The 23,530-nt window shown below is 42.4% G+C and overlaps 1 protein-coding gene across 26 annotated transcripts in view; it reads right to left on the bottom strand.

Moving 5' to 3' along the window:
• MYT1L (myelin transcription factor 1 like) overlaps positions 1–23,530 on the bottom strand; it is a 571,739-nt gene that overhangs the window by 123,718 nt on the left and 424,491 nt on the right. Inside the window, exon 3 of one of the 26 annotated variants that reach the window (XM_053286026.1) lies at positions 2,425–2,549. The exons of the other annotated variants lie outside the window; for them this stretch is intronic. Coding sequence (XP_053142001.1) covers positions 2,425–2,530 — 106 coding nt within the window. The 5' untranslated portion in view covers positions 2,531–2,549. The remainder of the gene's footprint in view (positions 1–2,424; positions 2,550–23,530) is intronic. 26 annotated transcript variants of the gene reach the window in all.

Here is a 23,530-nt window from a genome sequence, read left to right as displayed (position 1 = left end):
GCACTGAACTGTTTGACGCTGCATTCTAGGAGTGCCGAACCGGTTCTGTCAACTGTTGTCCAAGCACACGCCGGCCATTTGTGCGGCGATGCTGACCGGTGCTGCAGGGAGGCACGCTGCAGCCCCACACCCAATTTTTGCGAGAACACCAGTGGGGGGAAAGTGTTGGGGTGGTCACTGGCAGGTAGGCAGCACCTCTCCTGCCCTTAAAGAACCCCCATCCCCACCCTCCCAAGAGTGCACGGAACCAGTTCTGTGCACGTCCCTAGACACTGGCTGACAGCCTGACTAAATTACTCTATAGTATTACTCCGGAGCTACTCTAAAGGATTATTACATTTCAGTAGAACTTCCTCTAGTAAATTTAGGCAGGATATCAGCCACTAGCAGGATTCTTCAAAGGAATGAGTGAAACACACTGCACTCCTCACTTTAGCCCACCTGTTATAATGACGAGACAAATGATTTTAATACTTGCTCCAAGGATATATCTACTTGAATCTATCTATCTAATCTATCTGCTGTTATCTATTTGCTGCTCTTAGAAAGGTATTTCAATTTTGCTTTTAAAGGGCATTCTTCTGTCACTATTGAAATGGCTTAATAGACCAGTTTCACAACTAGTGTAAATCAAGAAGTCAATAGAATCAGCCACACTGATTTACATCAGCAGAAGTGCTAGTTCGTCAGTTTAATGATATGAATGCAAATTATTTTGCAATAATTGAATACCTAGCTTTACAGTGTCAAATCTGTTGCAGTCAGGTATTGGGTTAAAAAAGAGGAAATGCAGGCAGGTAGAGGCAGAAAGTGTGAGAGAAGGATGGGAAAGAGAAAAAGAAGTGGAAAATGTCAGGTCACTCTCAGGGCAATATACCTGTCTTTGCTTACATAAAAACTTTGAAGATAAAAGAACATCCTCTCCAAATCACCAGGAAGAAAAAGATCAAAACTACAGATGCAAAGCAAATTTCAATACTCTGGTCATTTAGTAGTGTTCACTTTACATGAAAGTTAGTTTGAAGATCTAGTATGATGGTAACAAGTTTAAAAAATTCCTTCATAATCTCGATCCTCTCTCACACAAGCTGCCCCATATTTGAGGTTTTTCATATTTGAATTTCATACATATTTCACAATTTTGTTTATACTGCATTATAAATTTGGTTCAGTTTCCACATGATGAAGTCGAACAGGACTTTGCAGGTGTATTGATCACTGTAGGTGTAGTGATCACATTGTGTTGATTTCACCACACTGCAAATCAGCCAAATGGCTGAGTGAATGGCTATGAAACATTTAATCTGATAGTCCAGCTTCACAGCAGAAGACTTACTGGTGCAGGCGTTTCTGCTAATTAGCCTTATGCTATCACATAAGGTTTGTGTGTTTGAAAAAGCATATGGATGAGGTGTGATAAAGACTATTTAATATATAAAAATCAAAATGCTCAAATTATCATTTGTTACAATGAAATGTTACAAGTAAGCCTTAAACTAGTGAAACAATTCACCTATCAGAATATGAAGAAGGAATAGGAATGGAGCACAATCAAAAGAATCACTGCTTTCTGACATTTCTTCTTATCACCATGTCAGAGGTTGAAGAACAGATACAAGAACGGCAAAAACAATTACAGATTGTGAACAAGTACAAAATGAGTCTTCCAGAAACTTAATTAACACCAGCTCCCTAATCCAGAGAAGCTAATCCACATGTGGAAATAGGTTTCTGTGTCTAAATCAGCCTAGGATGGTGGCTCTTCCATCCATGATGCTCCTGTACTTTGGAGATGTGATTAGCACTCAACTCTAACAGTAATAACCATCTGCTAGGTAGGGGAGAAAGTTGGCTGCACTCTGCAGAAAGTGCTTTTCTCTGTGTGGAAGGGGGAATAGATCAATTCCTGCATTGAGTGTCATGGCATTATTAGTAAGGATAAAGCAATACATCCACAGTGCCTAAGGTGTATCAGCACTGCCTGCTCTGGTAGCACATCTCTTCACTAGGGAAAGGCATGAAATGGGCATTAGTTCAGGAGTCCCCTTCTCCCCTTATTAGAGGTGAACAGTTCTGTCAGCTTGGAGAGTACTGTTCACATCTTACGTGGTGGAGGTGCTCGAGGCATCATCATGTGTATAGTTCTGTGGTTCTCTGGATTGCAACCCATGTGTAAATCTAGCAGCCTACTAGAAATCTGAAAATATAGACATATTTCATTTTCATTTGCACATATCAGAAGAGAACCAGTCGTTTGTGCAATGAATGTCTTGCACAGCAAGCCTTTGGGTTCATTAGAATGTTGTGGCTGTCAGATTATTATTTTTTTAATGGGACCATGTAAAATGGTTACAAATGGGAAAAATATGCAACACTTTTCCTATATGGCAGTGGAAAAGAAACCCCAAGATATGAGTCACGTACTGTATGAGTGAAGACATGTAAATTCCTTTCTGAGTATTGGTGATGCTGGGTGAAAGCTGTAACTATAATATTGTTTACTCTGTTTGTTTGGTTCTATCCATTTCATCTCTCCTGCCCGTTCAACCCTAAAGAGAAAAAAAAAGCGGTGGAGGAGAAGAAAAGTATGAAGTGTAAATCTCAGATGAGGAAGCAGGGAATAAATTATTTGAATCAAACTTCAGTTCTCCTCTTGGCATTTTCTCTTTAACTAGCTTCCCTTACAAAAATGCATCTACATCTCTAGAAAATGTGTATTAACTCTACTTCTTCCATGCCATAGAAGCCTCAGGACCCTGCAAGCTGAGGTATCTCCATGGAAGCATATGGCATGCCACAATCATGATGTCATAACTTCTATCACATCAAAATCGTTTATCTGGTTTTCATCAATAATCATATCCACAGCTTATTTTATTGATGTCATTTCAGAGCCCTGGTCTGCAGAGATAGAGCTCCTAGCATAGCAAAACTGAGTTAGCTGTAAATTGTGATGAAAAATTGCATGGACAATAAAACATGAGAAACATCTCATTCATGCAATGCAGTGAGGTAGTAAGGAGCTGAAGCTTCTGTTGTAGTAAGAAAGCCAGGCAGAAGCCATGCATTAAGAAGCAATGGAGTTTCTATTACAATGGTCTGAGTAGGTGCAGGTTTTTGAACTGATGGTGTGATACAATTTGTTGATATCTTCATACTTTAATTCCACTGATGAATTTTGGCTGCTGGAAAATCAATATGGAAAACCAAAAAAGGAAAAAGAAAGAAAAACAAAAAGAAAGAAAGAAATATAAAAATGAATTTGCCCCTAATTCTTAATGTTACAAACAAATTCATTTTTATATTTCAAAAGAAACTCCTGGCAACTTCACAGATTAAACATTCAGCATAAATATGATTTAAACTGCTTTACAGAATAGGGATAAGCCCACTGTACCATTCAAGGGAGATACATCAGGAATACCCTGCTAACAACTTACTATTATTACCTAGCCATACAATACAATAGATAGATGATCTCCTCCTTGTGCAGTGCCATTGGATGTCTACTAGATTTCATAACAATTAATTCAATGATATCCACTGTGCATGTTCATGTGGACTATACATGATTAATGGTTAGCATCCCTGCTAACTGATCAAATAGGAGACTTTTAAAGTGGTGATTCTCTAATATTTAGCAAGGGGACAGCAACTGCTCCTATCTATTTCCAGCACAGCATCCCTTAAGTAGCTGTTACCCATTTTGAGACAGAGAACCATGTGATGTATTTTTCTACATAAACTGCTTTGAGTACTTTTTTGTTGTTGAAAAGCAGTATACAAATATTCATAATAGAAACCAAAAATAAATATGAGTGATGCACAATGCCTGCCTGAAAAATTCCACTGGTCTCATATTTATATATATAAATTGGGCTGCCCTTGAAATTCTTCATAATTTACACTGAGAGGCTTACATATGAAATTTGCTTTGAATTTTGTAGTAGCCAAAATCTGGTGAAAAAAATAGTGATGTGAGGAGACTCATCTCATAAAATATTTACTAATCATATTGAACATCCAAAATCCTCAGGTTAACCTCAAATTGTGCTTTAGGTGCAGTTGCAGTGGAAACTTGTTGATATAATCAATTCAGCTGTTATCTCAAGTCAAGATGTAGTTGTACAAACATCTTTATGTATCTATCTCTAAGACAGCAGACTATGCCACATTCAAAATGTACTGATGATTTCATTTAAAGGAAACAATATTACTTTTAGCACTAGTTAAGGCAGGCATTTCCAATCTTATCTCAATGTAGGCATTTCTAATCTTATCTCTTTTGTTACTCTAGAAAGAATCTAGAGTTTTGTTTAGATCTTTTGTGCAAGGGGGAGTTCAAAGACTATTCATCAGTAATGCTGCTTGATTACTTATAAAACCAATAAAAGGACCAGAAGCAAGGAAGAAGCTCATAATTAGAAGCACAGTATTTATTTAACACACACACACACACACACACACACACACACACACACACACCACCCAAACCTTACATCACTGGGTGGTTTCCAGTAAGTAGCCTGGAGAAGTTTCAATAATACTTGGAAAAGCCTGGGAATATTCCAACACACACACACACTCCTTTAAATATCCAGAAAAATATTCTATATCTAAACTAAAAACTTTGCCCATTCATACCATACCTGCCAACACATCCCTATTTTCCCATTCTGGGAAAATAGGGACATGTTGGCAGGTATGTCATACTAGGTCATCTCTCTTTCCTACCAAACCACATCCTTCTTGCTTGATAATCCTTCTTGCTTGATATCCTGCCAGCCTTCTCCTCTCAATTTGAAACATTTCTGTTAAAATCAGTTCCCCTCCCTGCTGGTATGATCATATCCACACCTCTTCTTAAATCTCTGTACTGTCTTCATGTCACTTTCATGAACTTCAAACTCCTGATCCTTATATTTAAGGCTCTCCACTTCTCTGCTTCTGACGCTTTTCTCATCTCTCCTTATCCCTCTTCTTCCTTTCTCTGTTCTGTGCAAACTGATCTACTATTAGTCTCCTTGATCTTTTCTACCTGCTTTGTCATTATGCCTTCACCCATGCTGTCCCATATGCTTAGGACAACCTTCCTTTATCTTAAGCCCAAACTTTATTCTCTGTCTTTTCCCTGCTCAAAACCCACTTTTTCTTAAAAGCCCTTACTAAAACACACAAGACTGCCTGCAGCCATTTTATTCCCAAATCCATCCTTACCACTCCTTTAGCAAGTTCTGAAGTTCCATTTGCCTTTGCCTTGCTCATCTTACTGTGGAGCACAACTGCACAGCTCAAATCACACTGATGGCCCATGCAGTTTTGTCTACCTGATAAGGTACATCTCCTCTAAGTGCTGGGCTTTTGTACATGCATACATGTACAAAAAGTATATGAGAGAAATGTGAGCACCTTGTGGCTAGTGGTGTGCACGGTCCGGAATTCCCGCGGTCCGGCACGGGGGGGGAGTTTCTCTTTAAGTGGGGGTGGTAGTACTTAACCTCCCTCCGCTGCTCTTCCCCCTCCGGCACTGGCGGTTTTCAAAATGTTCTTGGGGCAGCAGAGTTCCTCCCTGCCGCCCCCTGCGCCCGTCGTTGTCCTTGCTAGCTTAAAAGTAGGCAGAGATGGTGGCGCACATGCGCCCTTTGCGGTGCGTGCGCTCATCTTTGCCGCTGGCGCGCGCACCACATATGTCACACTGCATGCGCGCACCAGCAGCAGAGATGAGCGCGCGCGCTGCAAAGGGTGCATGCGCGCCACCAGCTCTGCCTACTTTTAAGCTAGCAAGGACAATGACGGGGGCAGGGGCGGCAGGGAGGAACTCTGCCACCCCAAGAACGTTTTGAAAACCGCCAGCGCTGGAGGGGGAACAGCGGCGGCGGGGGGGGGGGAAGTACTACCACCACCCCCTTAAAGAGAAACTCCCCCCCGACCTTCCGAACCAAACCACGGGAATTCCGGACCGGTCTGGAGGCCTTGTCAATGGCCTCCGGACTGAACCATGCACACCACTACTTGTGGCCCTTTAGAACAGGGGTGTCAAACTATGGCCCTTCTGCAGATGTCAGCCTACACTCCTGCTTTACACTGCTTCACATAGTCCCTAGTCAGAGAAAAACGTGACGTGTAGAAAAGTCACGTGTGGCTGCCACTCTGGAGGGCTGAGAAGGCAGGAGCTCAGCTGCCTTCCTGACAGTGGCTGTTCTTGCTGTCCCCATCCCATGTGCCCACATGAGTGGTGGTACAGTGAAGACAAGCTGGGAGCAGGAGGACTTCCCCTTCACATATCCCAGGGTGCCCCACACCACAAGTGCAGCAGCTGCTTGCATTAGAGGACAGCTGCTGCGCTCGGTGCTGCCCCTCCTCCCACTTGGCTTGCTATCAGAAATGGTGGCAGGCCAGAGGGAAGCCTTTTGACCTGGAGGCGTTAAGTGAGCCTGAGGTTCGCTTAACATCACTATATAATCCAGGTTAACAGCTGGAACAGAAACAGGCTAGTAGGGGCAGAAGCACCAGGATCAGGAGTGATCCAGCACTCCAGATAAGCAGCCCAACCTAGGCTGGGCTGCTCATGTGAATGGCCTCCTTGTCTCTAACATTCAAGATGAAAATAGGAACATGCTTGCATTTCATAGGATCACTGTATGAGCCCCAACTCTATCACTAATACACATTGCTGAAGACTTCTGACTGACTGCTGTATACTTTTCACAGCCTGCTCCTCCACTGAATTAAAAGTCAGTAGTGTGTTTGCTCTTTTGGTTAAAGAAAGATGTGATGTGTTATTAACTTATATTCAAAATACACCTTGCAGCACATGAAGTGGTAAACTGTGTACTACAGGTGTCTCATCTGCATACGTCTACTTTTGCTCCCCCCCCCCGATATTTAAGCTCTACTTACCTTGGGGGTGGGATAGGGAAGGAGGAATGACAATTCTAGTAACTTGCACTAACAAAAAATTCAAAGGCACCCCCACTACAAGGCAACCCCAGGGACAAAACTGGGATAGTGATTTAGCAGGAAAAGGAGTCAGAAAATAAAGACTATCCTTCCCTGGGAAATAGAGGCAGTTGGAGCATATGCTTTTCACAGGGTCCATAGCTGAAGCCTGTATGTGAGACATATACAACACAGTTTTAGTACAATTTAGTCCAATCAGATAAGCTTTTTAATGAAATGTCCCATCATGCCTTGGGCAGGAAATGACATCACACATCATTTGTAGCAAAGGAGAGGCCTTGCAGGGCCTTTCCTGTGTGGAAGTGAGCCTTCCAATGACTGTTATCTCCCTCTCTTCTGAGTAAGGTCCTCATAGCTGTACAAAATACAAGTTCAAAAGTTCAAATGGTTAGAAAATATGTACTTTATCAGGTAGATTTAGGACAGGGCTGCTCAACTTTGGCCCTCCTGCAGATATTGGCCTATAACTCCCATAAGTTGTGCTGAGGTTGGGTCGAAGTTGTAATGTGTGTGGGTTTGTCTGGAGATGGGGAGCCAGGGATTGCCTTCGTTGAAGGTAGGGCAGCTATTCCGGTGGTGTTGGGTAATAGAAGAAGAAACGCTGCCAGGTCAGCAGGCTGTTCCAGGGGAAGGGTGGTCAGAAATCTAATAGCTGTCCCCCTTTCCGGCTGTCCTGCCAGCTCTTTGACCCTGGGGAGCACTGCCAACATCCCACATAACCTTACTTTGGTCCTCTGCAATGCCAGGTCGGTCCAAAATAAATCAGAACTCATCCATTATTTGATCATGGATGAAGGGGCCGACCTGATGTGTATTACTGAGAATTGGTTGGGGGAGGCTAGTGGTCCAGTTTGGTCCCAGCTTCTCCCGCCAGGATATTCTGTAGAGGAGCAGGTGAGGGGACGTGGGTGGGGAGGTAGAGTGGCTGTGGTCTATAAGGATAACATCTCCCTTACCAGGGTCCCTGTTAGGGTATCAGACCATATCGAATGTGTGTACTTGTGTTCGGGGACCAGGGATAGATTGGGACTTCTGTTGGTGTACCGATCGCCCCGCTGCCCAGCGGAATCCCTTACTGAGCTCACGGACTTGGTCGCGGAACTTGCGTTGGAGTCTCCCAGACTTTTGGTGCTGGGGGACTTCAATGTTCATTTTGGGACCAATTTATTCAGGGCAGCTCAGGAGTTCAAAGCGGCCATGACGACTATGGGCCTATCCCAAGCGGTCTCTGGATCGACGCATATTGCAGGTCACATGCTTGATTTGGTCTTTTATTCTGATCAGGGTGGTGTTCCATGGGTAGGGACTCCTACGATCTCCCCGTTGTCATGGACGGACCACCATCTGGTTAAGGTTGGACTTACAACCGCTTTCCACTTTCGCAGGGGCGAGGGGCCTATTAGAATGTTTCGCCCGAAGAGGTTACTGGATCCGGTAGGATTCCAAGAAGCCTTGGAGAGATTTAATGTTGGCTCTGCTGGTGATCCTGTTGATGCCCTGGTTGAGAACTGGAACAACTTGCTCACCAGGGCAGTAGACACGATTGCTCCTAAGCGTCCCCTCCGACCTGCTTCAAAATTGGCCCCTTGGTATACAGAAGATTTACGGGGGCTGAAGCGGCAAGGTAGGCGACTGGAGCGCAAGTGGAGAAAAACTCGACTCGAATCCGACAGATTACGACATGGAGCACATTTAAAGATCTACGCTCAGGCGATACATACGGCAAAGAAGCGGTTCTTTTCTGCCTGTATTGCCTCTGCAAGTTCACGTCTGGCGGAGTTGTTCAGGGTTGTGAGGGGACTAGTATCTGCTCCGTCTCCCTTGAACCAGAATTTGGAGGCATCAGTTACCCGCTGTGGTGTGTTTAATGAATTTTTCGCAGACAAAATCTCTCGGATTTGGGCCAACCTAGATGGAGACTCAACAATTAATTTGATGTCTGAACTGGAGGTCTCCGACAACTCCTCTTATACGATTTGACTGGATCAATTTCAGTTTGTGACTCCTGATGATGTGGACAAGCTGCTTGGAGCGGTGAGGCCTACCACTTGTCCTCTTGATCCTTGTCCAACATGGCTTGTTCTATCTAGCAGGGAGGCTGTTGTAGGTGGCCTGGTAGAAATCATAAATGCTTCTCTGAGGGAGGGCAGGATGCCTCCTTGTCTTAAGGAGGCAATTATTAGACCTCTTCTAAAGAAGCCTGCATTAGATCCCTCAGAGTTGAGCAATTATAGGCCAGTTTCCAATCTCCCATGGCTGGGCAAGGTAATTGAGAGGATGGTGGCCTCTCAGCTCCAGGCGGTCTTGGAGGAAACTGATTATCTAGACCCATTTCAAACTGGTTTTCGGGCGGGCTATGGGGTGGAGACTGCCTTTGTCGTCCTGATGGATGATCTCCAATTGGCAATTGACATAGGAAGTGTGACTCTGTTGGTCCTCTTGGATCTCTCGGCGGCTTTCGATACTATCGACCATAGTATCCTTCTGGAACGTCTGAGGGGGTTGGGGGTGGAAGGCACTTTTTTTACAGTGGTTCCGCTCCTACCTCTCGGACAGATTCCAGATGGTGTCGATTCGAGATTGTTGCTCTTCAAAATCTGAGCTTAAGTATGGTGTTCCTCAAGGCTCCATACTCTCTCCAATGCTTTTTAACATCTACATGTTAAACAATCTACATGTCTCCCAGGTTGCTGGGAGAAGTCATCAGGGGATTTGGAGCTGGGTGTTACCAGTATGCTGATGACACCCAGATCTACTTCTCCATGTCAACTTCTTCAGGAGTTGGCATATCCTCCCTAAATGCCTGCCTGGAAGCAGTAATGGGCTGGATGAGGGAGAATAAACTGAAGCTGAATCCAGATAAGACGGAGGTACTTAAATTGTGCGGGGTCGGAACTCTAGAGACGATTTTGATCTCCCTGTTCTAGATGGGGTCACACTTCCCCAAAAGGAACAGGTTCGCAGTATGGGAGTACTTCCGGATCAACGTCTCTCCTTGGTTTCTCAGGTTGAGGCGGTGGCCAGGGGTGCTTTCTATCAGCTCCGGTTGATACGCCAGCTGCACCCGTTTCTTGACATCAATGACCTCAAAACAGTGGTACATTTGTTGGTAACCTCCAGAATGGATTTCTGTAATGCGCTCTACGTAGGGCTCCCTGCTCTAATCCTAATAACTCCCTTTGGTATAGTTATTCTCTTTTGTTTTTAAAATTATTTTTGGTTCTACGTTTGTATGACTAACTAGGGAGTATATTTGCTTAGTTTGGATTTGCTTGGATTTGTTTGGCGCAAGATGGGTAAGAAAAAACGCCCTAGAGCCTTGTCTCTTTCTCCAGCTGAAACAGAGGACTGTGGAAAGAAGCCGAAACAAACAAGGATTGATAAATATTTGGCTGTAGATGCAAGTCTGTGTTCTACTCTGCCTCTACAAAACAGGTTTGCAGTGCTTGGAACCCTAGACATTTCTACTGATGTTAATTGCTGCAATGACTCTATCGATTTGATTGAGCTTTCTGAAGGCAATAAAACTAAAGATAAAGCTAATGACTCCATCTTGGCTGAAGCTGACTCTGTGAGCCAGTCACCACATGTGAAGGATCAAAGAACTATTTTATCTCACTACTGTAAACTAACGGCAGACTCCTTGCATCTTATTCTACGAAGATTAAACCAGTTGGAGTCCAAGTTTGTGGATATTGTTCACTTGTTTTCCACTCTTCAAGATAAACTTGTGGATAATTTGGCAATGTGTAATGATTCCACTATAAAGGCAACAAGCATCAAGCCTACTAAGCCTACTAAGGAGTTGCTTGCAGATGAGAGATCTAAGTTAAAACAGGCTGTGCCTAAGTTTTTTTACCCCCCTGTGTCTGATAACTTGTTTAAATGTACTTTACAACCAAATTGCATTTTCTTGACTATTTCTCATCTTCCTGAAAATTGGCACAGGTGGTCTAACAAGGTGGCCATTATCGCCTCCTTGAATTCCTTACTTTGTTGCTTTGTTCAGAGGCGAGACCTTGTTAGATTTGAATTTCTACCTGCTGTTAATTATGCTCAGCGTCTTAAACTCACCTTTCAGAACAGCAGAATTCCTAATTTGCTTCTGCGTTCTAGGGCAGTGTTATCCACGTATGGTATAAGTTTACAGCGATGTTTTATCAATTCCTTGATTACTCCACTGGTCTTTAGAGCAGTTAAGCCACAGTTTTTGGCTCCACCCTCTTGCCCTGAAAATTCTACTGAGTCTTTCAAGAAAGGGTTTATTTTACATAATTCCCACGATCAAAGGTTGAATGCTTCTACTGAGGCTGCTTTAAAATGTAAATTGGCTAGTGACTTAGCTTTTTTGCATCCTGCTTTAGTTCTTAACTCTAACTCCCCTGAGCCTAAGCTTTCTCCTGATCCTACTGAAATGTTTTCAAAGTCTATTGAGGAGCTGCATTCTACTTCAGATTTCCATGTGGATACTGCAAACGATCTTGTTGACCTGAGTGTGGACAAAGCCTCTGGACAACCATCTGTGGGTCTTCTGAATTCTTCCTTTTTGCTTCAGGACATAACTTCAGTTTTTACATCTAACCTGAGCTCGAAATTACAACCTTGTGAGAGGCTTGGCATTAGCAGTGAAGTGGTGGAGTTGTGTAAGATGGCATTGCAGGACAGTGGTCAAATTTTGGAGGTCAAGGGGGCTGGACTATCTAGTGACTTTCATCCTGAAGTTGTCCATGCCCACTGCCATTCTTCTGCGTCTAGACCATCTTCTCCTGCTGGATTAAATTGACTGATGCAGTCATCATTTTCCCTCTCTTTATTAGTCTGGAATGTTGGGACACTTAATCCCAAACTCCAAGATCCAGACTTTTTAGCCTTTATCTCGGGTTTTGATTAGTTGGCTTTCCAGGAGACTCGAATGAAGGGTGATATTTACTTACCTGGTTACTCTTCCTTTATTCTGAATGCTACTCTCGGGCCAGGGGGTGTTAGATTAGTTGGGGGTATTGCAGTTTTGGTGTCCTCTACGCTCTGTTATAAAGCTAACATAATTGAATCTCTAGAATCAGAGGCCTTGGCTGTGTTTTTTAATGTGGGCAATTTTAAATTTATTTTGATAAATGTTTATGTTCCTCCAGCTAGCTCTCATTCTTATAAGGAGAACTCATGGACCAAGTTGGAGAAATTTATTGCAAATATTCGAACCACTTTTAGTGATATTCATCTGATTTTGGCGGGGGATTTTAATGCGCGAGTGGGTCCAGATGACACCACTATTTTTGGGAAAGATCATCATTTTCCACTTCTTCCCCCAACACCTCTTTCGCTTTTGGTTAGACAATCAAAAGACACTAGGTGTGATTTTCGGGGATTCAATCTCTTGCTACTGGCCATGAAGGAGGATTTATGGTTGCTTAATGGCTCAGTTCCTTCAGATTTTCCGGCGGAATATACGCATTGGGTGGGGGCCAAACCATCTTTAATTGATTATGTTGCTGTTTCATCCAGTATGTTGTCCAGGGTTTTGAATTTCCAGATTATCCCCAGACTTGAAAGCGATCATCACCCTATGCTTTTGAAGTTTTGGTTGGGTGTTGGCTCAAGAGGTGCAGCTGGACCGGTGGTAGGAGATTTTAGGAACGTTAGTTACCGAAGATTGAGGTGGTCTGAGGAACTTGCCACGCGAGTTGCTAATGTACTTGGGTCAGCAGAGGCGTGTAGTTTACGGGAAGCAATTATAACAGGATCTATTGGTTCCCAGAGGTGTTCAATGTTAGATCATTTTTCTTCAGTCTTAGCACTGTTGTGCCCAGTTTTTGTCACCTCAGTATATCCAAGTAAAAATTCAAATCACGCCAAGTCCTTTTCTCGTTCCTGGTTTGATCGGGATTGTTGCATTGCCAAAAATAACACACTCAAGGCTTTCTTAACTTATAGAACAGCACCCTCTTTGGAAAATAGGCAAAGGGCGCTCTCGATGAAATCAGCCTATAAGAGGTTGCTTAGTGAGAAGAAGGCACAAGCCGTTAACAAAAACCAGCTTAATTTAATTGAGGCTGCTAAGTCTAACAATCAGTCTAAGTTCTGGAGGCTTGTTTCACCTGCCCTGTCGAAAACACCTACACTTCCAGCTTCTGTGATTCCAGCTCAGGTTTGGGAACAACATTTCCTACAGCTTTATAGTAAGGCTGATAATATGGTTTATAATGCTGAACAACTAAATGGAGATACTCTTAGGTGGAACCCAGTCTCCTGTTCAGAGATTGAAAAACTTATTCAGAAATTTAGTAATGGTAAAGCCCCTGGTAGTGATAACATTTCTATTGAGGCTATCAGAGCCAATCTTGATTGGTGGGTCCCCGTTTTAGCCTCGCTATTTACTTATATAGATACAACTGCTAACATACCCAGTGAGTGGGGCCTTGCTATAATAATTCCTCTTTATAAAAAAGGTAGGCGTGAGGACCCAGCCAACTATCGTCCCATTAGCTTACTTAATGTTATTAGTAAAATTTACGCAAGGCATCTTTTGATAAAACTTCTAGACTGGATTGAGACAAATAACATTTTAGCTATCGAGCAGGCAGGCTTTCGGGAGGGTCGTTCCACCATGGAACATGCTTTTACCCTTCAATTTCTGGCAGAGAAGTATTCTAGGTTCCCAGGTTCAGCACTTTATGTAGCATTCATTGATCTTAAAGCTGCATTTGATTCAGTTTCTAGAGAGAGACTGTGGTCTAAACTGGAAGCCCTTGGAATAGATAAAAGATTACTCGAACTTATTGTTAGTCTGCATAAGCATACTTGTTTGAAAGTTCGTTATGGCCCAACTGGACAGTTAACATCGGAAATTCCAACTTTTAGAGGAGTACGTCAGGGCTGTATACTTGCTCCTATTCTGTTCAACATCTATGTTAATTCTGTGGTTTCTTGTTTGTCCACCCTCTCTATTCATCCACCAAAGTTAGCCGATAGGCACGTCTCCATATTATTATATGCGGATGACATGGCTATTATGTCGCAGACACCTGTAGGCCTTAAGCGCGCCCTAAGACTCTTCTCATCATTTTGTAACCAAGAGTCTATTGAAATAAATTATAGTAAGACTAAAGTCTTAGTGTTTGCCAAGCGAGCTAGGCGTTATAATTGGTCTATACAAGGAAACAAGATTGAGCAGGTTAATTCCTTTAAATATCTAGGAATTACGTTTCACTCTGTTGGCTCTAGAAATGCCCATTTTAACTCCGTCAGACAATCTGCTCAAATGGTTGTAAATAAGATCAAATCTTATCATTTTACACATGGTGCTGCTTTTATACCTGCGACAGTGAGACTTTATACAGCCAAAGTACTGCCTTTGCTCTTATATGGAGCCCAACTGGGACCGGCAAGTAATTTTGCCTTACTGGAGGCTATCCAGACTAAGTTTATTAGATCCATTTTGCAGGTTCCATGTTGTGCTCCGAATGCTGTCATCAGAAGGGAAGTTGGTCTTATTAGGGTGGAATCCTTATACTGGTGCTGTATCTTTCGATTTTGGTTAAAATTGAGTTTTGGATAGGCGGGTTTAGCCTCTTTGGCTATGAATGATGGTTTTAATTCAAGCTGGAAACGAGCTGTGTTGAGCAAATTTTCCTCTTTTGGCCTCTCCATAGAGGATTTGCATACTGTAGGAATTGAGCAAGCCAGGAAGTTAGTTAAGCAACGTGTCCTGGATATAGAAGTTCAACAAGAAGGTGCATGGCTCAAGCAGGGCTTATACTTAGGGAGTCAAGCTATTAATCTTAAACCAGCTAAATATTTTGATGTGGTGCTTGTCCCTAAATTTAGACGAGCCCTCACTTTAGCACGTTTAAATGTTCTTCCTACAGCAGTATTGGATGGCAGGTTCAAGGGAGTTCCGCTATTTTTACGTCTTTGCCCATGTGGAAAAGGGGTTATAGAATCCACCTCGCACGTTATTCTTTATTGTGATTTTTATAGGGAACCCCGTTTAAGACTTTTATCTCCTATGTTAGACAATTTGCCTGGCCGGTCTGATGAATTTTATTTAAATTATCTTTTAATTAATGAGGACACTGATATTATTTCTGTTATGGCCAAGTTTTGTTATATTATTTGTAAAATACGTACTGCTTTATTGTAAATGTTTGCTGGTCAATGACCGAATAAACTTATAACTCTACGTGGGGCTGCCTTTGTACATAGTCCAGAAACTTCAGTTGGTTCAGAATGCGGCAGCCAGGTTGGCCTCTGGGTCATCTCGAAGAGACCACATTACTCCTTTGTTGATGGAGTTACACTGGCTGCCAATAGGTTTCTGGGCAAAATACAAAGTGCTAGTTATAACTTACAAAGCCCTAAACGGCTTAGGCCCTGGGTATTTAAGAGAGCGTCTTCTTCGCTATGAGCCCCACCGGTCATTGAGGTCACTTGAGGAGGTCCGTCTCCAGTTGCCACCAACTCGTTTGGTGGTTACACAGAGACGGGCCTTCTCGGCTGCTGCCCCAAGATTGTTGAATGCGCTCCCTGCTGAGATACGATCCTCCCAATCTCTGGCAATTTTTAGAAAACACCTGAAAACACATCTCTTCAACCAGGCTTTCTCAGCTTTTTAATACTTGTTTTTAAAATGTTCTGATTAATTGTTGTTTTATGATGTTTTTAATGGTTAATCATTGTTTTATGCTTTATCATTTTTGTTTTAATTATTAACTGATTTTAATGGTGTTTTAATGTAAACTGCCCTGAGCTTTTTGGAAGGGCGGTATAAAAGTTTTAATCATCATCATCATCATCATCATCATCATCATCATCATCATCATCCCTGGCTATTGGCTACTGTGGCTAGGGATTGTAGGAACTGTAGTCCAAAAACAGCTGGGGGCCCAAAGTTGAACAGGCCTGATTTAGGATAATGTACAGAAGCCATTCATTGCTGCATGTTTGGAATTGGAATTAAATATTTTTCCGTTGAAATTATTTATTATTATTATTATTATTATTATTATTATTATTATTATTATTATTACATTTCTATCCCGCTCTTCCTCCAAGGAGCCCAGAGCAGTGTACTACATAACTGAGTTTCTCTTTCACAACAACCCTGTGAAGTAGGTTAGGCTGAGAGAGAAGTGACTGGCCCAGAGTCACCCAGCTAGTTTCATGGCTGAATGGGGATTTGAACTTGGGTCTCCCCGGTCCTAATCCAGCACTCTAGACACTACACCACGCTGGCTTAATGCCTTGAAAAGGACCTATGTTGAGCTTTTAGCAATATGAACATCTATTTTAATTTGAATGACTAATAAAAGCAGAAAATTAATCAACAGACATTTAAATGTTTGTCAATCCCATCAGCAATATATGTTCCTATTGGTTTCCTTACTCATTTACTCTGCAACTCTATATCTAGCATTCAGGGGAAATAAAGAATAAAGAAATCCATATATATATTCTGCAGGAACAAACACTAAGGGCATATCCAAACAAAATGTTGCTATTGTGCTCACACTACAAACTTAGTTCATGAGGTTACATACATGATCTGTGCTGGTCCCCCTCATCATTCATGTAGAGAGACAGAGGCCAATGCCTGCAGAAACATCCCAATATCTGGAGTACACAAAGTGATGAAACATCACCTTCAATTCCTGAAGCTAGAGCCCACTGGTCAAACTTGCTTCCTTTCTACTGGAAGATCCTAGTATCAGCTTCTGGCCATTTCTCACTGTATGGTTGCAGAGACCTTTATTGATCTTGCTGTAATCAATGCCTAAATGGCTCACAGTAAACTGCTGTCATGGCAATGCATCTGTAGCTTTGCAGGTAACCATCAGTGCAAAAAGGTAGCAGCTCAGGATTCCCCTCCTTGTTGATGTCCTCCAAAGTTCAGATACCAAGAGGCATTTTCACAGCAGATGTCCCTGCTATGGGATTCCTTTCTCTCAAAAGCTTAACAAAAGCTGGTGCTACATTTATTTTTATGTTTGATTGACATCTGGTTGTAAATTTCATTTTTAAAATATTGTAATCAGTAACTTTATCCTAGAGAATAGGCCTTCAGTCTAAATTAAGAATACACTATGACGCCTGAGCAAGCCTTCCTGAGTTAAAAGCAAAAATAAAACTTTGTGACTGAAGTCACAGTCCACAGTGGCAGAGGTAGCAATATCCAGATATCAGTTAAACCATATTTTGTCATTAATTTTTTCCAGAATCTGGTGGCAAATGCCTTTCTGCTCACCTCAGACAGTACGTTAGAAGCAATATTCATATCCTGACCTGGAGCGGTAGATATTTATGACAGAATGCAAGACAGAAGGAACACTAGAGAAGTGGTAGTGACATAATTGGATTGTACAAACTGTTTCCTGGCTTTCTTTTGTTGGCTATTTCTGAGTCACCTTTTTTTCTTCTAGTTATTTACCGTTTGTCAGTAGTGCTCGACATCTGACTACTTTCAGCTGGTTAGAAGTTTTTTCATCTCATTAACGTTGCCATATTTTTATTGGATTCATGTATCTCACAGTCCAGTAAACCACTGTGATTTTAAACTTGTGTTCTTGAAATGCATTTTATTGGGATTATAAACTAAACTGATCAAAAATACTGTTGTTGTTGTTGTTGTTGTTGTTGTTAAAGATTTTGGAGTCTGCATAACATGCTATGTCAGCATTCAGTTGGAGGCCCAAAGATTAACTTGCAGACTGGTTGGTGGCAGAAAAACATATAAATACTCACATTCTTTCTTAGCCTATCAGATAAAGTTCTATTGTTTTCGGTCTTCAGATGTGGTTGAGGCCAAGCTTGACATAGGAAGAGCTTCTAATTTGTACTTCTTTCAAGTGCAAAATAGTTGTGCCTCTCCCACTCTCCCATGTTCCACAAGACAGTAGATGCTATTAATCATGTATCAGATTAAACTGATGCAAAGGACTATTGGCCCAGCATCTACTACTGGTTCCAAAAATTATCTTAACTGTGTTACCCTTGCTGAAACAAATTCAAGATTCCAGAGTTGTTAAGTCATGAGTTACTATAATTAAGTCATTCATAGTTTGTATTATGACTAAAACTTATAAAATTATACAAAGGGTCCATACATGTCAAATTCTTGGTTTAATCCAAGGCAACATGTGACCCATAAACTACATGAGTCATCCAAAGATTTGTCTACTTAAAAACAAAACAAAACACCTCTCTCTCATGTTCCAATGCTTGCGAAGATACTCAAAACTATATTTTTCAGTTCCTGGGTTTGTAATTTTAAAGAGTGTTTCAAGGGTTTTCCAACTTGTGGGGTCAGCACCTTTGAGAATAAATGGATAAAGATCCCCAAGTCGCTTTGCCATGCAAATCGTAATGTCGAATAATGACCACTCTGCCTCATTGTCTATTTCAGTTGTGATCCTCTGTGCTGAATACGTTGCCCACCTCAGCTTAATCCAAAGTAACAGCTTGTCATCAGCAGAGTCAAAAGACCTTTCATTCATAGATTATGATTATTTAGAATATCTTCTGTTGATGGTGCTTATCATCTATAATACATCCTATTCAGACTTACAGTATTTATTATTTATAAGTGCATCATAAAGCATTTGCAGATTAACAGCTGATCTTAAAACTTATTCTGCTAGCATATAAATAGCAACAACAGTGTACACCAACAGCAAAGTCTTAGAGTGATGTTTCACAGGCATTGTACTGGCATTTGTATGATTGTGTCATAGGCAAACATGTTGAAACAAATATTTAGGATCAGCAGGCAAGCCATAATATAAAGCCAAATCAACATAAACAGGATGCAATCCAGAGAAATTCGGTATGTTTGAATTCTGTTAATATTAGTCAAATCCTATGTATGTTTATTTAGAAATCCCATTGAGTTCAATAGAACTCCATTCTAACTAAGAATGCATTGGACTTCAGCCTCAAGTATATGATTAAATGCTTAAATCTCAATAGGACTCAAACATATCCAGATTTTGTTTGCCCAATAAAGTAGGAGACTCATCCCTCTACTGAGCTGGTGTTTTGGACTTTTTATTTCTGTTGATGATTCACACATTGTAAATGCAGCAAAACATTTTTGTCCATCTTCAACCCGCTTTGAACTGAATGTTCATTCTGATATGGTTATACTTGGTTCTCTCAGTTTCTTTGCACTGCTCTATTTGACCTACTTACTTGTGAACATAACTAATTTACCTTACTTGAATTTGTTTTCTGTATCCATTTGTGTCTGCTATTGCCCTGTGCTTCATTATCTCCTAAAATCAATTTATTAAGTCCAAATGAGATGCTTTCCAGAATTAAGGTAATTTGTGGACAGAGTTTTGCCACTTCGTTATCTATTTTATGATACACAGTAAAACAGTATCTTTCACAGTTTTCCAAGAAGGGACCACTTTGACCAAAATAAAAACCCAAACACATCAGAGTAAGAGCCATTTTCCTCTCTGGTGACTTCTGTGAATGTAGGGCTTTAAGAAAAGCAGAGCTCTGTCAAGCCTGCATGCCATATTAGGGTGCACATGGCTTGCTAGGCAGTGGAGTCCTTCCCAGTGCTTCCCCCTTAGAGCTCACTTCCCAGCGGATCATGCACACTTTCCAAGAGGGTGCTGGCACTCAAGAGGGCTGTTGCCCTTAAAGGAGCCCCACCAGCCCTGCACAAAGTGCAGCACTGTGCAACAGGCATGCATGGTTCCAGAAGAGCTATGTGGATTGTTTGGCTTCAGGCGGAGGCTTTGCCACAGGCCTAATAAACAACAAGGAGCCACACCTTGGGACACTGGGAGCTACCACTAGCTCTTGGGGCCTTGCAGTACTGCTGCATGAAGAATACTGCTGTAAAGCATCTTACAGGCAATACACTCTGCCAAGCTTGGCCATCTTTTGAACATGGCTAGTTAAGTATGTATGGCTAATAAAACATGTGACTCATTGGTAGATTTCTTAGATGCTTTTAGGTTTCAGTGCTGCTTGCTTTCCCAAGTGGAAGAGGCAACCTGAGTATCCATAAATACATGGTAATCTCCACACCAGTAATACAACCCAAGCTGCTTAAATGAGACTGCTGTGCATGTGGCTAGAATGGTAAAGATATAGATACGTGGTATACAAGACTCAGGATGGAAATAAATGAAGATCTCCTTCTCCCTCCTCAAAACAACACTTCTGTTTGGCAGAGAGCTGGCTCTAGAGACCTGAGGAGAGCAAACACTTCACCTTTTCTCCCTTGGACCAGTTCTCCAATCAAGCCGAGGGTGAATTAGGACAATTTGGACAGCAAATAATTAAAGGTAGACCACTAGATTATAGCCCTTGGGTTGTGGAAAGCTGATTTGTTTGCAAAGTACCCCCCTTCCCCCACCGCCGACTTCAACAAAAACCTGGCTGCAATAAGCGTAATTTATTGTATTTCTACATTCTATTTCAGTAGTTCCGAGACCTGGCAACATAGGCTATTTTGTAAATGCTGGTAGCCTTGTATTAAGCTACTGCTTCCATGTGGTGGCAATTTGTTTATGCACTGAGAATATTAATAGCACGTCCATCTTCATAAAATCAGGGTAGCTTCCAACAATTAATAAAAATTACATAAAACAAGGCATAATAAACAAACTATCATATTTCCCTATATCCAGGCCAAATAACAAATAACCTTTATACCAATACTTCATAAGCATCAAATTTCCTTCCCAGCTTTAGTGGGGGGTGGGGATAGAGAAATATAATGTAAGCAGCTTATCACATCATTCAGCCATACCCCATCTAAAGTAGTGAGAATTGATACTGACCATTCAGCTGTAGCCAAAGATGTTTTTGTCTAGCTACCTGTCCGCTGAGAAGGCAGATCTAGCCATAGGGACACATACAAGTAGTAACCTCAATATAAGTATGCTTTATGTGACTGCCTTAAAAACATGTCCAGAAATATCCATTGGTGTAAATTGCTGCAGTGGAAGCTCTAAACGCTCTGGTCCTATGGGACATGCAATTTCCCTGTCACTCCAATTGCACAATTCAGTTCAAAGTGCTGATTGTCACCTTTAAAGCCCTAAACAGGTTGGAACCAGAATACTTAGAGGTTCCCAGAAGATCCTGCTTAACCTGTAGATCAACTTGGGAGGTGCATAATACCTTTAACTGATATGCATTTTGCAGTTGGCTGATTGAGCCCAGATGCCCCTGTCTTTGGTCTGAAGCCCACTATCCTGAATCCCTCTTTCCTTTCACCTTAATGAGTCCAATTTGGGGCTAGCATGCACTCCAGATGCCCCACTGACTGAGCAGGGGATGCAACCTATTTTTTGACCACTCTTCTTGGTTAAAAGTGTGGGTCCCTTGATGTAGAGAAATAAACCCCAAGTAAGTACAGGAGGACCTCAGTATTCATGGGGGCTCTGTTCTCCACAATTACCGTTGATAATGGAACAGAAAATACTTAATCATTGGACCAGGTCTCACAATCAGTGAGACCCGTTTTTTTGCGAGTGCGTGGGGAGAGCCCGCTCTCCCTGCACAAAAGTGGGGAAGGAGCCCTGGGCGGCCAGATTGGCCACCCACACGATTGCCGACTCTGTGACAGAGCTGGCAGGGGCTGGGGAGCTCGGGGGCCGCACAGCCCCTGGAAGCTCCAGTATGCCCTGAGCGAGTGTGCAGGGCATACTGGGGAGACCCAGTATGGCTTTTTGCCTCCCCTCCGTGGGTCTACTCATGAGTAGCCACGGCGTGGAGCCATGGCGCGGCTACTCACGATCAGATAGCCCGGGTTTGCGGAGTGCTCGCTCTGCAAACCCGGGCTAAGGGGAGGGGTACTTGAGTGGGTTACCCGCTCTGGAACTACCGGGCTCGCAGCCGGGCCCAGTGGTTCTCACGACCAGCAAAAATCAGGCTAGGCTCTCCTAGCCCGATTTTTGCTGATCATGAGAATAGCCCCATTATGTCTATGGGATTGCTGGGGCTAGGTTCCTGGAGGTCGCAAAAAAAGAGGAAAAAACCTGTGAAAATGGCCCAAGCAATGCGGTGGGGAGTGGCCTGCTGTGCTCTGCAGTTCTCCAGCAATCCAGCAATACTCCCAACAAGTCTCCATTCCACTATTTTTTGGTGAAAAATCATGTTTTTCCCCCCTCTCCCCCTTTTAAAACAAACCACAAAATGACTCCTAAGCTCAAAATGGTGGCTGGAAATGACCTCCAAGTTAATTTCTAGCCAACACAAATCCACCTATATGCAAATTTAACACACACACACACACACACACACACACACACACACACACACACACGTGTCCCCCCCCACACACACATATACCAAGGTCTGTTGTCAATTACCCAACCATGGATACGTGAAACTGCAGATCTGCAAGTAACAAGGGCCTCCTGTAATAATTGTTTTCATTCATATTTTTAAATAATTAATGTTAACATAAATTAATGCATTAAAAACTGACCTTGGCCACCACACACCAAGTTATGGATGGTTCCTGCCCACCAGGGCAATTGTGCACCTCTGCTCTAGTGGGACTACTTTGAAATAATTAGTTTTAGAATTTCAGCTAGGCCTCTCTTTTTCCTCTCATTTGAATTTCAGTTCATTTATTGTCTCTCTTCACCTTTCAGACTTTTCACCTTTCCCATAATTCCTTGGCACATATTGCTTTAGAGACTAAGCTCCCTAAAGCATTTCTGCACAGAGAGTTTAGGGAATCTAATAAGAAATATAATATCCTTTTTTGAAATCTCTTACTGTCTGCAATACTGCAGGAAACTGCAACAATATTTCTATGCTCAGTTAATACAAATATGTTCAGTCTGCAGTCGAGCTATGCCTATTAATTCAGAAATATTTTAATAACCAAGGAGACCAAAGCCGACTCATGGTTCCTGACCCTTCGAATAGTCCCCTCTAATTACCACTTTGTATCCTTAGAGTGGTTTCTTTGCTAGTAATGGGCTTCTCTGTCTTTCGCTGACTGCAGTGTGGCCAGATGTCTGGCTGGCTAATTCTGGTTTTGGCAGATGATGCTCATAACTATAATGTGAATTAATTCTTTCAAGCCAAGGTATATTTTAAGATACAAAGAGCACTGTCTACGTTAGGGGGGCAGGTAAAATAAAAATGTAATAGTTCTGGAAAGGTCATGGCAAAAGGAGATAGTGCTATGGTTATTATGATGATTAAATGTGCATCACAGCTATATGTTCAGGCTATTCACATGCCTGGGCATAACTGGGCTGAGGAAGCCCAGCCTGGTTTTGCACACGTGTGTGTACCGCCATGATTGGGCCTGATCCTGGTGGCAAGACAGCGGCAAATCTGCCTGCAGAGCCTCCCTCTAAAATAAGGTTAAGGGAGCAAGCACTCCTTTAACCTCATTTCTGAGATTGTCTGTTAGCCGTGGCTGCAAGCAGCCACGACTAACAGACTGCGGTGCTCACAGGGAGGGGAGGGCAGATCCCCATAATGCACTGTGCACTTGCAAGGTGCATTATTGGAGTTCCGGGGAGCGAGGTGGTGCATCCCGGCACCCTGACCCTCGGAGCTACCAACAGCAGCTGGTGCTCATCTG

Source organism: Hemicordylus capensis, chromosome 1 (assembly GCF_027244095.1).
Source record: "Hemicordylus capensis ecotype Gifberg chromosome 1, rHemCap1.1.pri, whole genome shotgun sequence".
Classification (NCBI taxonomy): Eukaryota; Metazoa; Chordata; class Lepidosauria; order Squamata; family Cordylidae; genus Hemicordylus; species Hemicordylus capensis.
This window is presented reverse-complemented; position numbering and strand designations above follow the sequence as displayed.